This window comes from Thamnophis sirtalis, unplaced genomic scaffold, assembly GCF_051295495.1.
Source record: "Thamnophis sirtalis isolate CommonGarterSnake01/CBP01778 unplaced genomic scaffold, rThaSir2_p1.2 scaffold_12, whole genome shotgun sequence".
Taxonomy (NCBI): domain Eukaryota; kingdom Metazoa; phylum Chordata; class Lepidosauria; order Squamata; family Natricidae; genus Thamnophis; species Thamnophis sirtalis.
The window spans coordinates 61,785,499-61,803,968 of record NW_028261392.1 but is presented as its reverse complement, the minus strand read 5'-3'; the positions used below and the strand labels follow the sequence as shown (position 1 = coordinate 61,803,968).

The window sequence follows — 18,470 nt, the reverse complement described above, 5'->3', positions numbered from 1 at the left end:
TTTTTTTATTTCTTTCTTTCTCCCTTTCTTTCTCTTTGTCTCTCTGTGTGAGTCTGTGTGTGTGTGTGTATGTTGTGTGTGTGTCAGTGGTGGGTTTCCAAAAATTTTGGAACCTCTTCTGTAGGTGTGGCCTGCTTTCCCAGTCCACTGGTGGATCCTCTTCTAACCGGTTCGGTAGATTTGACGAACCGGTTCTACCGAACTGGTGTGAACTGGTAGGAACCCACCTCTGACCTGGAGGCATAGTCTCCTGCCATTTTCAAGCAGGTAAGTCAAATAAATGTTAGCATATGCCCCCAAATAGCCTTAAATATGTTTTTAAAAAGCCAACTTCTCTCTGCCTGCAAGTAAAACTTTGTCTCACATTTTTGTATAACCAATTAGCCGACAGAAATTGGTACAGCTTCCTGTACTTTCTTATGAGGTCCACATCAATCTAATTCATTTGTTTTAATTTCCCTGCATTCGATTGGGCTGCACCTTGCAACATACACCAAGCATGGCTTTTGTGAGCCAGTTTCAAAATTCCCTGTTATGTCTTGAAATTGGATTCCTGACTGATTTTATTTATTATCTTCTGCTCCAGTACAGTGGTAAAAAAAATAATGGAACCACACTCACCTGAACCCTAAGGATTGGGTTAGGTGTTGGATTTTGAGTCAATCTAATTTTTGACAAATCTAGGGTATTTATCTGATTTCCAATTCAAATAACAAATATTCCAATGAATAAAAATTGCATATAGAGGACAATTGATTTTGATTGATTTGATTTTGATTTTACTTTATTTGTATGCCGCCCTTTTCCCTGAGGGGACTCAGGGCGGCTCACAGTTCAAGGGAGGGGAAGAACAGACAAGTTACAAACATGAAAAACCATACACCGTTAAAAAGCACAACAGTCATACCATTTGAGTGGGGTTGCAAGTCTTTAGCCCCAGGCCTGTCGGAACAGCCAGCTTTTAAGGGCTATGTGGAAGGCCTGGAGGGTGGTGAGGGTACGAATCTCCACGGGGAGTTCGTTCCAGAGGGTCGGAGCAGCCACCGAGAAGGCCCTCCTCCGGGTAGTTGCCAGTCGACATTGGCCGGCTGATGGAATTCGGAGGAGGCCTAGTCTATGGGATCTTATTGGTCTAGTGGAGGTAATTGGCAGTAGGCCAATTGTCAGAGAGGACAATTCAACTTTAAATTGAATCACTCTTTCTATATGTTGTTACATCCATCTACACATCAGCTTCATTTTCTTCTAAGGCTTCTAAGGCTTCTTTTTGGAAGAATTTCAGGAGCCAAAGGATTACTGGTATTCTAATAACTTCATGAAATGGGTCATTCCAGAATTTATAATCAGACACTGAGGAATTCAGGAAGACACATAGTATCCATTCATGTTTGCATTCGACTTCCAAACTATTGGAAAAGTGCACATTTTGGAGAAAGGGTATCAGGTTTGATTAACCATTAGTTTGATTTATGATGGTATTTCAGGTCTACTCATAAAACTAGGTAGAGAAATTAGGAGGGGAGGCGGGGATGGTGTCGCGACAATACGACATACAATCTTGGAGCTCCAAGATTGTTGTCGATATCTCTGCTGCCGGACGGTCCTTTTGGACCTAAACCATCCCATAGAGACGGTGATAGAGAAGGGTACATCCTGCTGATCCCAAGGACATCGAAAAGTCCCTGATTGATCCAGGAGAAGCCCTTTTTTCCAGCAACAGAGAATCAGCCATTAAGTTGCAAAAGGTTGGGACAGCCCCTGAACAGAAGAAAAGCAGAAGAGAGTGTGTGTCAAAATGGTGAGATAAATGTTTACTATTAGAGAAGAGAACACCCCAAAAGACTTAGAGTAAAATTAAATTGAAGACAGAAGAGAGTAAGTGGCGAATTAAGCCTGAATTAAGTTTAGTGTGTTATCCTTTTTTAATTTTGGGTTTTTTTATAGATGGAATTTTTACAAATGCCTCTTACTTTTTAAATTGGACTGGTTTCTTTTTCTTTCTTCTATTTTTCCTCTTTTTTCATTCGTCGGTGCGATTTAGAACTCGCGGTTTTGTCGTGGCGGTTTGGTCGGGCGCACTTTAGTTGAGCGCGCATTTGCCAGGGAACCGTTTTTCTGGACAACAATAACTTTAACTTGAGGCGTGCAGATAGCAATTCCTATAGTCAAGGACTGATGCCTAAGCATTCAAACTGCAGTGCCCATAAACAGAGTTTTAATATCTAGTGCTGAATGCATTTTACTCACCAGGAAACCAAAAGCTATGATTTTCAGGACACATTCCAATGAGAAAACCATGGTAAAAGCAATATTCAGATACTTCAGAGCCAATTCATAGGTATATGGAGCAGAATAGTACTACCAAAAGAAAAAGAAAGAAAGAAAGATGAATCATAATATTCTGAATTTCAGTTTAAGCTAATATAAGAATCCTGGAGGTTTGGCTATATCTTTAAGATTTGCACATCCTAAATAGTGAGTTGAATGCTAAATGCAGTTACCACTAAAAAGAAATAGCTCTGATATCTTGGAGAGACAGGGAGAGAGATGGGGAAAGAGAGACAGAGGGAGAGAGGGAAAGAAAGAGAGAGGGAGAGAGGGAGAGCTCCATTGGTACTGAAAACCATCATTTAAATGGTTAATTTCTCATAATGGAGAATGGCCAAAGAAAAGTTCAGTGGGGAGGACAGGAATGGTTTATATTTGCCTCTTTCAGTAAGAAAGTATTATAATAAAATAGTAGGTAAAATTATGAAATTATGTCAGTGGTGGGTTTCAAAAATTGTCCGAACCTACTCTGTGGGTGTGGCCTCCTTTGTGGAAGTGGCTTGCCGCCCCATGTGACTGGATATGAAGATGCCGACGACACTTGTCAGAACCACCTTAAATTACCTCGCACACAGCACTGGCGTGCATAAGAATATGATGTAAACTTGTTTTTTAAAAGGCATCTTTGGTTTGCTTTAAAACAACTTCAACACACTCAATGTTCTGATTGCACCACAAACGCAGTAATCATCCTTACCTTTCACAGAGGCACTGAGTTTTATAAATAGGAGCATGATAGTGTAGAATAATCATATCCAAGGACCAGTGGTGGGTTTCAAAATTTTTTGGAACCTCTTCTGTAGGTGTGGCCTGCTTTCCGGGTCCACTGGTGGAACCTCTTCTAACCGGTTCGGTAGATTTGACGAACCGGTTCTACCGAACAGGTGCGAACTGGTAGGAACCCACCTCTGAATTATGTGCACTCAAAGCTCTACGCATTACTGATAAAATGGGAATCTGCTCATATCTGCTCTACTGTCAAGTCTCTTTTTTTAAAAAAAAAAGAGGTTATAGTGGCTTTCTGGAGTTCAATCTGTAGGCAATCTGATTTCAGGAAGTGAAGTCAAAGAGGGGGGATGAGAAGGCCCAACTCCATGGCCCCTGAAGAGAATAATAAGCCTTAAATGAAAGGATCCAGAGCAGGCCCACCCTTCCTGAGCTCCCACTAATTCAGTGGGAGAAGATGGTCCCACCATATATATTTAAGTGTGAAATGTGCCATTTTAATTCCTTTAGATGCATTTCTGGCATGTAATAACCTGACCCCGGCTTCTAATTACAGTTCCCAAGAAATGAAGAGACATCACTTAATGACAGAGCATTGACTTTGCGCTTGTATATATTTAAAGCATTTTCATCCTACACTTCCCTTGAAAAATCTCACAGAGCAATTCAGTTAAAAAAATCAATAAAAACCTCCACTCTTAGGTTTACTAAAAAAAAACCAAACAGAAAAGGAAGCAAACTGAGACATCATTTCTTAAGGTTGCATTCAAAAAGCTTCTTTCCCCTGTAATTTTTAGTTGAAAGCCCTTGACTTGAGAGGAAGAAGAACCCCCTTCCCTGAGATCGTAAAGAAATGCTTCAGTCGTTTTAGAAAAATACAGGCAGTGTTCATTCAAAGGCAACTTCATCCATTCATGAGTCTCAAATGCTCTGTTTACAACCAGCTAGCGATCTTGTGATAATTGTATTTAGTATTTTTTAGTATTTTATTAAGATTTATAGGCCGCCCTTTTCTCTGAGGGGACTCAGGGCGGCTTACAAACATTAGGGAGGGGGTGCAATACAAAATAAACAATATGTAAACAAAATAAAGTATTCAACATTCAGCACTCGGGTGGGGCAAATTAAAGACTTATCCCCAGGCCTGTTGGGAGAGCCAGGTCTTGAGGGCTGTGCGGAAGGCCTGGACGGTGGTGAGGGTGCGTATCTCGACAGGGAGGTCATTCCACAGGGTCGGAGCTGCAACAGAAAAGGCTCTCCTCTGTGTAGTCGCCAGTCGGCATTGACTGGCGGATGGAATTCGGAGGAGGCCCAGTCTGTGCGATCTTATCGGTCGGAGGGAGGTAATCGGCAGAAGGCGGTCTCTCAAGTACTCAGATCCACTACCATGAAGGGCTTTAAAGGTGGTCAACAGCACCCTGAAGCGCACCCGGAGATCAACACACTACAATAATTGTATTTTTTTTAAAAAAAAAATGACGTTGACTTGCAATTGCAGTGTTCGTCTGTCTCAAATATTGATTCTGTTTCATCTCACCTTCATCATTAGAACCACAGTGTTAAGCGCTATCATAGCCATAATGGTGTATTCAAAGGATGGAGAGACCACAAAGTGCCAAACTCGGTACTGGAAGGTGTGCCGGTTTTGAGGCATGTAGCGGGTGAGGGGTTTTGCGCTGATGGCAAAATCAATGCAGGCTCTCTGGAAGGAGAAAAAAAAAGGAAATCAAGAATATGTCAAGCATATTATTATAATTATTAATAGTAATGTGCAACTATGTGGTACAAAAAAAGTAGAACAACATCATTTCGTGGGATAGAATCAGTGGTGGGATTCAAATAATTTAACAACCGGTTCTCTATCCTAATGATCAGGTGGGTAGGTGGGGCTTAGTGGTCATGTGACCGTGTGGGCGTGGCCAACTCAACATTACTCAGGTCAATAGGCACTTTGCCTTAACTGTTACAATGTCATAAGGGTTAACCGGAGAGGCAGTTTCTGTAAGCAGGGCAATAAAGATTAGGTTAGAAACAACACCAGAATGTTTCCTTTCTGCCTTCCTTACAGGATTAGCCCTGTAAAGCGGAAGAAAACCAAAAAAAGATTTCTTCCAACAACCGGTTCTCTGAACCTCTTATAAAGTTAAGAACCGGTTCTCCCGAATAGGTGCGAGCTGGCTGAAGCCCACCACTGGATAGAATAGAATAGAATAGAATAGAATAGAATAGAATAGAATAGAATAGAATAGAATAGTTTATTGCCCAAGTGTGATTGGACACACAAGGAATTTTTCTTTGGTGCATATATTCTCAGTGTACATAAAGAAAAATAAAATAGAATACATTCATCAAGAATCATAAGATACAACACTTAGTTATAGTCGTAGGTTACTAATAAGCAATGAAATTATACTAGGAAACAAATAAAACAATATAAATTTTAAAGATATAAGCAACATGGTTATAGTCAAGTGGAAAGAGATAGGTACTAGGAGAGAGATAGGTACTAGGAAGAGAAGAATAATAGGAATACAGTCTTAGTAGATAATTTGACAGTGTTGTGGGAATTAATTGTTTAGCAGAATGAGAGCATTCGGGGAAAACTGTCCTTGTGTCTAATTGTTTTGGTATGCAGTGCCTTATAATGTCCTTTTGAGGGTAGAAGATGAAACCATTTATGTCCAGGATATGATATATAATCACATTTTATATATGTTTATATAAACATATATTATATGTTTATTATATAAGTAATAGTTTATAGTTATTTCTGGAAGAAAACTTCATTTATTTTATTCCTTATGGAAAATAAGATAACTTTCATTCTGCTTTCAACTCTTCCTTCAACATTTTTTCTTTAATTCTAGGGCAATAAAAGCCTATTGATTTTTTAGGATTCCAAGAATCAAGATTCTCATTAAAAAGAAAGCTTTTATCCATTTGCCCGTAACATGCTTAAATAGGTCAATGGAGAGGTTAATATCAGGGAGGAAAAAACAACTCACCCAGCTAACACCCAGAATTAAATCTATCTCTAAGCAGAACCAGTCATGCACAGGATTAAATTAAGCTCTAGTTACTTCTTACTACCTCATTCTTCTCAAGACTACACTCTTCCATCATTTTGTCTCCTTGCTCCTGGAAAGTGATGATGATGAGAGCCACAAAGATGTTAACGAAAAAAAAGGGGAAAACTACAAAATACACCACATAAAAAATAGACATCTCCATCCGGTTGCTACGGCTGGGGCCACGATCTTCCTCAGTCACATCTACTGAATGTTGTAGAACCCTGGGGACACAATGAGAAAGAGAAAACGCGAGTGAAAATCACCTGTTAATGATTCCTTGTTATTTTTTTTTATCAAGTTAGTTGTACACTGAAAGAGTGTGAAACTCTTTTGAGATAGTATATTTATCAAAATTAGAGTGGAATACACAAAAAATGACAAGTAAATTGACTGAAGGCTGTTTAGTTTCTGATAATTCAATGAAAGTCAGCTATACCTCCCAACTTCCTTCCATAGAATAGTTCAAGGATAGTAATCTATGATTATTCTGAATGTATACGTTAGCTTTACATTTGCTTTAGAAGAACACTTTCCTACAGCAAATGTCTCAAGAAGCCCATTCTTTTTCTACGTGAGGTACTCTTCAAACAAGAGGGGAATTTTGCCTTTGCAAAAAAGGCATCACGACTCAGAAATCTGCCTTTGTACCCTAATAAAAATGCATTCATTTGCCTCAGAAAAAGAAATTGCATGTATTATTATTATTAAAAAGGAAATGCACTAAATATTCTGATTATTCTCATAATTTAAAGGTGAACTAGAGAGCCGAGGTGGCACAGTGGTTAAATGCAGCACTGCAGGCTACTTCAGCTGACTGCAGTTCTGCAGTTCGGCTGTTCAAATCTCACCGGCTCAGGGTTGACTCAGCCTTCCATCCTTCCGAGGTGGGTAAAATGAGGACCCGGATCGTTGGGGGCAATATGCTGACTCTGTAAACCGATTGGAGTGGGCTGAAAGCCCTATGAAGCGGTATATAAGTCTAACTGCTATTGCTATTGCTATTGCTAACTACAACAATCCATTTCTAATATCATAGTACAGCAGTTTTTCAATATGTGTGTCAGCGTTCCGAGTGACAAGGTGTTTTGTGACATCTGATGGAGTTCCATAAGGGACCAAATCAAAGAGGTGGGGGATGAAACACAGCAGGGATGTCATAATATTTTTTTCTAAAGTTCAGTGGAAAGCGTGGAGCTTGTTCTTTTGTGAAAAAAAGGTAATATGGCTACAATTTTGTGATCAGGAGATCTTGACTGTTTCCCCCCCCCCCACTAACAGGTTCTGTATCTTGAAAAAGCTAGACAAATCCACTTATAGGTCAAGAAGGAAAATACTCACTGAGGCCATCCTTCTCCAGTGGAAACCGTGAAGAGCGTAAGCAGAGCCCAGATGATATTATCATAGTGGAATTCATGGCGCTTCCATTCTCGACATTTTACTTCCATTGTGTTTCTCTCATGGTCTATATAGTTTCCACTATAGTATAAAAGTGGCAGAGAATAAAAGGCTTTTGTTACACCGTCACAATAAGGAGGGTGGGGGAAAAGGCTTAAAATGTAGGTCCAGGGATACAAAATACAGTTCCTAGGACGGAAGAGAAGCATTGATCATGGGAATCCAGTTTTCCCATATCTTTCCTTCTGATATCACTGGCTCTGACGCTAGAAATTAGCTTGACTGGATGGGAGAAGCAAGACAGAATTTAGAATGAGAGATAACAGGTATTGACCCTACCTCGTGACCCGTCAAATGCGCGCCCGACAAAAGCACGCCGACAAAATGGGGCGAGAAAACCGCGAGGTCAAAAGCGCTCCCACAAAAGAGCGCCGACAAAACCGCACCCACAAAAGCACGATTAGGGTTAAGGTAAGAGTTAGGGTTAGGTTTAGGGTTAGGTTTAGGTTTAGGGTTAGGGTTATTACGCTGTTATTATGTTGTTATTACGTTGTTATTACGTTGTTATTACGTTGTTATTACGTTGTTTTCACGTTGTTCCTTAATGGCGCGCATTCGTCGGTGCACGTTTGTTGGCGCACTTCTGTGAGCGCGATTTAAACCTCGCTCACCACGGTTTTGTCGGCGCGCTTTTGTCGGGTGTGCATTTGTCGGTGAACCGACTTACCTACTGTTGTATCTTCATGCCCCCTAAACTTACTTTTTTCTCTTTCTAAATGATCATCATAAAATGTAAGGAAGGATTAAATACAGATAGAAACCAAAGGGTCAAGAACATTAAGAAGTTTCTTAGAGTAATTAAAAATAGGGACTTAAGCTCATGTTTCTCTCTAAAGTTTTACCATATAATTTTCTGTTGTGGCCCAGCAGGAGCCGTTGGAGCTGCAAACAGACTCCGACAGCGAGAGGCCTTATGAGTTGGATCTGGAAGAGGTGGAGGACCCTGGACAGGGTTCCGACTCCGAGCAGGGCACAGAGAGGCTGGTTGGCCATCAGGAGGTGCCTGAGGCATGGAGCAGCAGTGAGAGCCGAAGGGAGTGTGCTCATGACGTCAGGCCTTGGGGTAGTGACGAGGGGACAAGGGAGGTGATCCTGGGTGCCAGGCAACCCCGGGCAGATCGACAGAGAAAACAGCTACCCAGTTACAAAAGATAATTGGACCCAGCTGGTTGTAATTAGGCTCCTCTCAAGATTGTATTTAAGGAAGGACTCGGGGAGGAGTCTGATTTGCAGGGTTCAACTTCATTCATAATGCTGGAGAAGCTGTTATCTGTCTATGTCAAAGTCTGAGTTGCTGCCAAGGTTCTTATCTGTTTGTTATGCTTGGGCTTTCGGTGTCTGTTTCTTGTTAATTAAAGTGCTGTGAAATTCCAGTTAAGCTTGTCTCGGCATTCGTTACTGGACGGAGAAGGGGGTCAGAACAATTTTCTATTATAATTCAGTGTATAATTAAGCACCTCTCAGTTTGGAAGTAGAACAAGGTCACCTAAAAATAAAACACTAGTTTCTACGTAATCAGAAAGTTCCTTAAACATGCAAAAGCATATGAAGTAGAAAATTAGAAGAAAATGATTAAAAAAAACTAACATTAATTTAGAAGCACCTCTAAGTTTTTATAGTATATTAACTGCGAAAGGCCATGACTGAGTGCTGCGTGCTGTACTTACATACAGTCTTTCTCTGTGTCCTTTGAGCTGTCTGTGCAGTAGAAGAATTTGCCCTTGAAAAGCTGGACTGCGATGACGGCAAAGATGAACATGAAGAGCTTGTAGACAATGAGTATGTTGAAGACATTTTTCAGAGAAGTTACCACACAGTCAAAGACTGCCTGAGGGAGAATGATAAAACCATGAAGTGTGATTCATCTTAACGAAGCGAAAATACTCTTATCGAAGATGACATCAAGAGCCTCAAAGCTATAATTAGTTAAGGCATTTGTCAAATCCTTAATTGTACAAAAGGCATCTAATTCATTTGTTTATGAAACAATTTATGAGGATACCAAACAAATGAGGATAATTGGGTCCGTCATGCTATATAGCATCTTGCGTAATCATGATTATTTCTCCAAGTACTGTTTAATGCATATCAGCTGCAACAACTATAGGATGGGAGCTTCGTGTGGACATTATTCAGCCCTATTCTTGCTCTCTAGATCAGTCCCTCAAAAACATCACTGTGCAGGTCTGCAGGAAAGGAAAAGGCAGGCAAGGACTGGATAGCACAAAAACAGGTGGTGCAGTGGTTAGAGTGCAGCACTGCAGGCTACTTCAGCTGACTGCAGTTCTGCAGTTCGGCGGTTCAAATCTCACCGGCTCAAGGTTGACTCAGCCTTCCATCCTCCTGAGGTGGGTAAAATGAGGACCCGGATTGTTGGAGGCAATATGCTGACTCTGTAAACCGCTTAGAGAGGGCTGAAAGCCCTATGAAGCGGTATATAAGTCTAACTGCTATTGCTATTGCTATTTTGTTACCTGACTATTTAACATCATCAATGCTCTGATGATTTTATCTAGTCGGGCAATGAAATGTCTGCAGGTAAAGAACCAAGCTCAGACAACACCAATTACTCCACAACTCTCTGCTTCCATTTGATTTAAATTGTCTCTCCACAGCTTTCCTCTGACATGGCTGTGCCATCGATCTGTGATACCGAACTGAACTTGGCCAGATGATGGGAAGAGGTTGTAGGGAAATAAGTTTCCCTTACCTTCCACATTATGTATCATTGAAACAGACCCAACTGTTTGGAAAGTTATAGCTTGAGTTGAGAGGTGGGTTCCTACCAGTTCACACCTGTTCGGTAGAACCGGTTCGTCAAATCTACCGAACCGGTTAGAAGAGGTTCCACCAGTGGACCCGGAAAGCAGGCCACACCTACAGAAGAGGTTCCAAAATTTTTTGAAACCCACCACTGGTCCTTGGATGTGATTATTCTACACTATCATGCTCCTATTTATAAAACTCGGTGCCTCTGTGAAAGGTAAGGATGGCTACTGCGTTTGTGGTGCAATCAGAACATTGCGTGTGTTGAAGTTGTTTTAACGCAAACCAAAGATGCCTTTTAAAAAACAAGTTTACGTCCTATTCTTATGCACGCCAGTGCTGTGTGTGAGGTAATTTAAGGTGGTTCTGACAAGTGTCGTCGGCATCTTCGTATCCAGTCACATGGGTGGCAAGCCACTCCCATCCGGTCACATGGGTGGCAAGCCACTCCCACAAAGGAGGCCACACCCACAGAGTAGGTTCGAACAATTTTTGAAACCCACCACTGGCCCATTGATAAGCAAACACTAGCTATGGTCTTTCCCTGTTTGTTATAGGTCTATAAAGTTGTAGTAATGTGCGCTGCATCTGTACAGGAATACTTTACACTCAGCCTTCAGTAAAATAGCAGTAGCAGTAGACTTATATACCGCTTCATAGGGCTTTCAGCCCTCTCTAAGCGGTTTACAGAGAGTCAGCATATTGCCCCCAACAATCTGGGTCCTCATTTTACCCACCTCGGAAGGATGGAAGGCTGAGTCAACCCTGAGCCGGTGAGATTTGAACCGCTGAACTGCTGATCTAGCAGTAGCCTGCAGTGCTGCATTTAACCACTGCGCCACCTTGGCTCTAGATTGAGGACCTAGATTGCTGGAGACAATAGGGTGACATTTTAAACTGTAAGCGCTATTGCTATCTACTTCACTATGCAGCTCTGGTCAAGTTGCCCTAGAGAGCAACTTGTCACTCTTCACATAGATTAGGCCTCCTCCGAGTCCCATCTGCCGGTCAATGTCGACTGGCAACTACGTGGAGGAGAGCCTTCTCGGTGGCAGCTCCGACCCTATGGAACGATCTCCCCGTGGAGATTCGTACCCTCACCACCCTCCAGACCTTCCGCACAGCCCTTAAAAACTGGCTGTTCCGACAGGCCTGGGATTAAAGACTGTAACCCACCCGAATAGTATGAATGTCGTGCTTTTAATGATGTATTGTCTTATGTGTCAATTGTTTGTTTCCCTCCCTTTTCGAGTTGTAAGCCGCCCTGAGTCCCCCCAGGGAAAAGGGCGGCATATAAATAAATTACTCTAAACTCTAAACTCTACTCTAAATCTGATACGCTTTAAAAGTTACTTTAAAAAAATATTGGTCACTGCCTGGAATTCATATGCAAAATACCTTGAGTTTGGGCAACCGCTTGATGGTCTTCAGAGGTCTCAGGACACGTAGAACACGAAGAGACTTGATTGTTTTAATGTCACGGCCTTTGTTGGACCTGTACATAAACAAGCCACCCAAAATATTGAGACACAACTATAAAAACAAAAACGAACTTTTTAAACGGAAGCTAAACTCACTGTATTCTTTACCATAGTAAACATTCCTTTTTTTGTATACACAGTGAGAAGCATGGGCCACATTATTAGCTTTTTGAAGCCTGATGATTTTGAACTATTGAGTGGAGGTTTCTCTGAACATTAAAAAGTGTGTTTGTGTCTGTAGGTGAGAGCAAAAGAGACTGTAAGCCCGGGAGAATTCCCTTTTCATTTGAATGGACTGATGATTTCAAATCCTACTATCGTGAGAAAGTGTGCGCTAGCAAGGTTAACACAGGTGATTTCACACTCTTGCTGAGCTGAACCATCTGTTGTGAGGCACCATGCCACTATGAATCATACATTCTTGTACCTGGTGAATCCCAGCAATCATCCCGCTCTGTTTTCATCCAAAGGTGACAGTGAAATACCTCTTTTCCTGGGACGGTTCTACTATTGAATTAAACTGTAGCAATGTACCATTCGTACACAAGTAAATATGTGCGTGCATATAGTGTATGGATTAGCAGAAGTGCATGATACCATAACTGAGTTGAAAGAATTTTTTTATACACTGCAAATAAAAGGTTGTCATATCCTCAGGCAAATTATTAAGAAAAAGATCTTCATTAGTCATTAATCAGCATCTAGGACAGTGATGGGCAACCTTTTTGGCGTGGTGTGTCAAAAATCGGCAAAAAATCGAGCATAACTCGCGTTGTGTGTCACTTCGACAAAAACATAATTTTGCGCAATTTATAGTTGCTGCTAATGGCGCTCACAGTTCCCGTTGGCACTCCGCTGTTCCCTGCTGTGGTGCGGTCGTAACCGACAGTCCCAGGAGTAGACTCTCTGTGCCGGCCTGACTGGAGAGAGGCGCGCACTGTTCCCGCGCTCCTCTCCTGCGGGTCCTCCCTCGCCGCACTGATGACGTGTGTGCGCACGGCACGCACGCCTTACCAGCAGCCCCTGCGCTCAGAAAGGGGCGGCGGCGATACAGTAAGTGAGTGTGGGCGGGGGAGATCACACGTCCCGCCCCCCCCCCGTTCCTCCAGCACAGATTCTTTCATCCTCGGTGGCCGTGCAGGAGCCGAGGATGAATTGCATGAAATCCTGTGCGTGTCACCCCAAATGGCTACACGTGTCAGCACTGACACGCGTGTCATAGGTTCGCCATCACTGATCTAGAAAGAACTGAAAAATTGATTGAAGCCTGAAAGATGAACTTCAGGAAGAACATGAAAAGAATTCCCGTGTGTCCTCCTATACTCATCTACAGAGTTCAGTAGGACTAGTAGCATCAAGAAATGCTCCGGAGGTATCTCTTTAGGTTCAAGGAAAAAGCAGGGACAAGAAACTTTTACTTGTGTATTATCCCTTACATTCATCTCTTAGGTTTAGGTTTATTGAATTTATATGCTACTCTTCTCCCAAGGACTCAGGGTGGCGTACAACATTTTTTAAAAAAACACATATTACAAAAGTTTAAAAGAATTAAATAGATATCAAGTGTTAAAATTAGGGACACAGTGGCTCAGTGGCTAAGAAGCTGAGCTTGTCGATCAGAAAGATTGGCAGTTCGGCAGTTTGAATCCTTATTGCCGCGTAACGGAGTGAGCTCCCATTACTTGTCCCAGCTTCTGCTAACCTAGGAGTTCGAAAGCATGTAAAAATGCAAGTAGAAAAATAGGGACCACCATTGGTGAGAATGTAACAGCAGTCCATGCACCTTCGACATCTAGTCATGCCGGCTACATGACCATGGAGATGTCTTCGGACAGCGCTGGCTCTTCGGCTTTGAAACGGAAATGAGCATTGCCCCCTAGAGTCAGGAACGACTAGCATATATGTGCAAGGGGAACCTTTATCTTTACCTTCGGTGTTAAAATTAGACACTACAAGTTGATTTTAAGAAACTCCTTTTTGAGAAAATCCTTATCTGCGCCCACTTTACTATGCTGCTTCCTAATATAAATTAGGAAGGTTCTTTGGTAATGAGGCCCATGGCATCATCCATAGGCACCTGATTTACAGTCAAAACCCATTCTGGAAAAAAGCAAGGATTCCTTAAAACATATTAGGAATTATTCAATGAAAAGGTTAATAGTGGAAAACAAACTTTCCCAAAGAAAGTTTGTCTTCCACTATTGAAACTCCCTTATCATCTGCAAGTTCATGATGCTTAAGTTCTTAAACTACATAGAACTAGGCACTTTGTTGTCATATAACTCCTTGTGTAGGTGTGGAAGTCACCCATGGCCCAGTGCATAACGGGGCATGCGCAGCCACGCTGAACCACATAGGAAAAAACAAACTCCTAAAGAACATAGCATCCTGATAGTTCGTAACATAACATCCTGATAGTTCACTCTAGATGTGCCTTACCAATGACGCCCAGGATTTGACCATATATAGACAGAGCTTCCCTGAGCAGTAGATTAGCAATTGTAGTTTGACAGGCTGTCTTAAATCACATGCTGATTGCTCCTCCTGCCTTTGTCCTATCTCAATAAAAGGGGCTCCCAGACCCCCAATCAGGGTCGCTCCATCCCGAGAAAGATCGTGTCCATGTCTTTTCTCAACATTGGCCTCATGGACGAACCACGGGTACTTCACAGCACTTCCCTCTAAAATTTTGTATAGATTTGATTCACAATGTTCTTTATTCACAAATTAACAATAAACCAAATTAATATTTTTATGAGAGAGAGAGAGAGAGAGAGAGAGAGAGAGAGAGAGAGAGAGAGAGAGAGAGAGAGAGAGAGAGAGAGAGAGAGAGAGAGATACAAGCTTTGTTTGCTCTGCTGGCAATTAAATTCTAAATTATAATTTACATGCTAATATCTAGCTATTATTTTATCTGACATATTATTTTCCCATCCACATTTACAGAGGGGAAAATTATAGGAAATTAAAACAAAACGACCATCAACAAATTTTAGGAAATGATTTTAAAAACCTAGAACCGGTATATTTTATATTACATCCCTTTCAACAGCATTTCTTCTTAAACTTATAAAAGGTTACTCATGCTATCCTTTCTATGTTCTATGAGCTCTAGAAAATGTCAGACTGTGCTATTGTATAAGGTGATGCTGAAAGCAAAGCACTATATATGCTTTAGTCTTATTGCTCAAACTTAAGAAACAATCATTGGTTAGGCCTCTCAGATCACTACCAGCAGGGCTTAGCATGCAACGGATGTTTTTACAACTATCCAGAGTGATCATGGTTTCAGAATAGGTGGCTTATGGCCAGGGGTGGGTTTCTCACCCCGTTCCAACCAGTTCGGTTGGAACGGGGCCGGCGGCATCCTCGTGCACACGCGCGGTGCACACATGCGTACTAGCGTCTGCGCGACGCTCCAGCTGCTCCTGGACGATCGCGCAGGCGCTGTATGCGTCCTGCGCATGCATGGAAGCACAGAACTCATCAAAACTGGGTAAGGACCGCGGGCGGGCGGGCGCACCCTTCGCTGTTCCCGGAAGTTACTTACTTCCGGGTTCAGCAACCAACCGGTTTGCAGGGACCACCGCGAACCGGTTGAAACCCACCCCTGCTTATGGCCCATAAAGCCCTTTTGGCCATCATAAAAGGTTGCGCACTCAACCCTTGTCATGTGACTGCATTTTAGGCACTTCGCAACCAACTTGGCGTATGATTGTTGGACTGCAATGTTGCAGTGTCCTACAATCACAAGTCTGTAATTTGTGACTTTTTTTTGCTGGATTCTGGTGTGGTTTTTTTTTTTGGTTTAGGAAAAAGCCCTCATTTGAAAGAATGGGTTCATTTTATAACCACACTGTCTGCTTAAAGACTGCACCATTTGTTTAATGGCCACGGTGATTCATTTAATGACTGCCACAAAAATGCCCCCCCCCCAAAAATGGATCTGGTCATGGAGTTGGCTGAACTTTCTAATCCCACTTGTATCTTAACGTTGAGGACTTCCTGTTTTAATCCGTGACCCGTCAAAACCGCGCTCGACTAAGCCGCGCCCGATTAAACTGCATCGCTGACGTCATCAACAGGGCGACAACAGCCAGCGCGGAGAAAGAAGGGCGCTTTAAATAGCACTTTGAAAGCAAGCCGATTCAACTTAAGGTAAGGGTTAGGTTTAGGGTTAGGTTTAGGGTTAGGTTTAGGGTTAGCTTTAGGGTTAGCTTTAGGGTTAGGTTAAGGGTTGGGGTTAGGTTTAGGGTTAGGTTAAGGGTTAGGTTTAGGGTTAGGGTTAGGATTAGGTTTAGGGGGGTTAGGTTTAGGTTTAGGGGTTAATTTTAGGTTTAGGGTTTACAGCGTGCTTCTGTCTCCGCGCTGTTGTCGCCCTGTTGATGACGTCAGCTACGCGGTTTAGTCGGACGCGGTTTAGTCGAGCGAGGTTTTGTGGTGGAACCGTTTTAATCAGCGTAAAAGCAACTTATAATATAATTCATTACAACATGAATCTGCACTCCTACTCTGTGTATTGATCTTGTGTTCAACACAGTAAGCTGCCAAAAACGATTTGAGATGAAACCCTGTAATGTTCTGTTCCAATACTTTTTGACCTTACAGTGATCACATTGCAGAGTCATAACAGCTAGTTTCAGACCTAACACTACGTAATCCATAATTAGATAAGTAAACCGTATTTCTTATGTTGCATTACCTATGAATCCTAGATATCATCTGCCACTTTATTGCTCAATCTCTTTGTAAAGTTCTGCAACTTTCTATGATTTGTTTTAGATTTTCACATGGAACATTTCTATAGAAAATATTAATAGCATGTTAAACATGCTCCAGATCTAGAAGGCATCTTATTTTATTTTTTTTGTCCGGTAGCGGAAATGAGCTTTGTGTTAGTTTTGGATGACAAACAAGAGCCCTGGAGGTTTTGGCATAATTTGGGTTCCGTTTTAAAATCAGTAGCTACCTTGTGAGAACAGTGGGTAAGACTACATTTCAATAATTCATGGGGCAATTTTACTAGGTGAAAGCAAATTTTTAATGAACCTGCAGTTTTAAAAGTATAATTCACAGCCAGTTGTGCTGCTATAGCAAGGAAAATATTAAAGTTGGTTGGAAGCTCTCTGGATAAAAAAAATAATGCAACTTCAAAGATACCCCCACACAGCCCTTTCTTTTCTTTTCTTTAAAATAAAAGTTCAAAGTTCAAAGTTTAATGAATTTATATGCCGCCCAATCCCGAAGGACTCCGGGCGGCTTACATAAAAACAACTCAAAAAGAATACAAAAAAATTTAAAATAAAGGGGAAAAGCAGGTTAAAAAAACACATCATGCACTCAATCTTAGTGGGGCTGGACCTCATTCATGAGGTCAACAGCCCCAGGCCTGCCAGAATAGCCAGGCCTTAGTAGACTTTCAGAAGGCCGAGAGAGTGGGGAGGGTCCGGATCTCTTGGGGTAGATCGTTCCATAGGGCCTGGGCAGCTACAGAGAAGGCCCTCCCCCAAGGAGCCGCCAGATGACATTGTCTAGTCGACGGCACCTGGAGAAGGCCCATCCTGTGAGATCTTATCGGACGCTGGGAGGTATGTGGCAGAAGACGGTCTCGTAGATATCCGGGTCCTAAGCCACGTAGGGCTTTAAAGGTGATAACCAGCACCTTGAAGCACGTTCGGAGACCGATAGGGAGCCAGTGCAGCTCGCGGAGGATAGGTGTAACATGGGTGTATCTCGGTACACCCAGTATCGCTTGCGCGGCTGCATTCTGGACCAGTTGGACACACATTGGGAAAGAGCTACATACATACATACATACATACATACATACATACATACATACCAGGGGTGGGTTGCTAACCCCGTTCCAACCGGTTCGGTTGGAACGGGGCCGGCGGCGTCCTCGTGCACATGCGCAGTTCACGCATGCATCTTAGCGCCTGCGCAATGCTCCAGCTGCTCGCGGAGACTCGCACAGGTGCTGTATGTGCCATCCAGCTCTTTGTGGAGAATTGCGCAGGCGCTGTATGTGCCATGCGCCTGCGTGGAAGCGCAGAAGCCTTCAACGACTGGTAAGGAGCGCGGGCAGGCGAGTGGGCCCTTCACCGTTCCTGGAAGTTACTTACTTCTGGGTTCGCCGTGAACTGGTTGAAACCCACCCCTGATACATACATACATACATACAAAAAATATTGTTGTATATGATCCATATTGTTATTGTGAGTCCTTAGCGCTCTCTGAGATTGTTTGCTTTCTTGCAGATATTTCATTATCTGAACTAGGTAGTCTCGGAGAGCACCAAGGACCCCTCATTTCAACCCTGAGCTACAAATATTCTCCTTTGTTGTTACTCTCTTTGGTGAGCCAGTGTTGCAGTCTGATTAATTTATTGGCAGAAAAAGCAACAGATATAATTGGATCTCGAAAGAAGACTCAGTTATCAACTTTGTCACCAGTTGATAGTGGCAGAGAGAAGCAGAGTTGGGACATTGTTCTCGTTGCATGAATCTCTGAACAATTGCTTTTGCAGCTGCTTTCTGCCTTATAAATCCTTTCCTAACACAGCATGGCACAGCAACTTTCCCCCCTTATTTGTTCCAGAGGTTGTGTGACAAATCTTAATGCCTGTTACATCCCTTGCTTC

The 18,470-nt window shown here is 42.4% G+C and overlaps 1 protein-coding gene across 1 annotated transcript in view; it reads right to left on the bottom strand.

Moving 5' to 3' along the window:
- The window catches only part of CACNA1E (calcium voltage-gated channel subunit alpha1 E), a 407,324-nt gene that overhangs the window by 62,889 nt on the left and 325,965 nt on the right, over positions 1 to 18,470 (bottom strand). Inside the window, exons 27-32 of the mRNA XM_087726930.1 lie at positions 11,745 to 11,841; positions 9,248 to 9,408; positions 7,464 to 7,601; positions 6,145 to 6,346; positions 4,592 to 4,756; positions 2,248 to 2,358 (exon numbers count right to left, since the gene is read on the bottom strand). Of these exons, the coding sequence (XP_087583056.1) occupies positions 2,248 to 2,358; positions 4,592 to 4,756; positions 6,145 to 6,346; positions 7,464 to 7,601; positions 9,248 to 9,408; positions 11,745 to 11,841 (874 nt within the window). The remainder of the gene's footprint in view (positions 1 to 2,247; positions 2,359 to 4,591; positions 4,757 to 6,144; positions 6,347 to 7,463; positions 7,602 to 9,247; positions 9,409 to 11,744; positions 11,842 to 18,470) is intronic.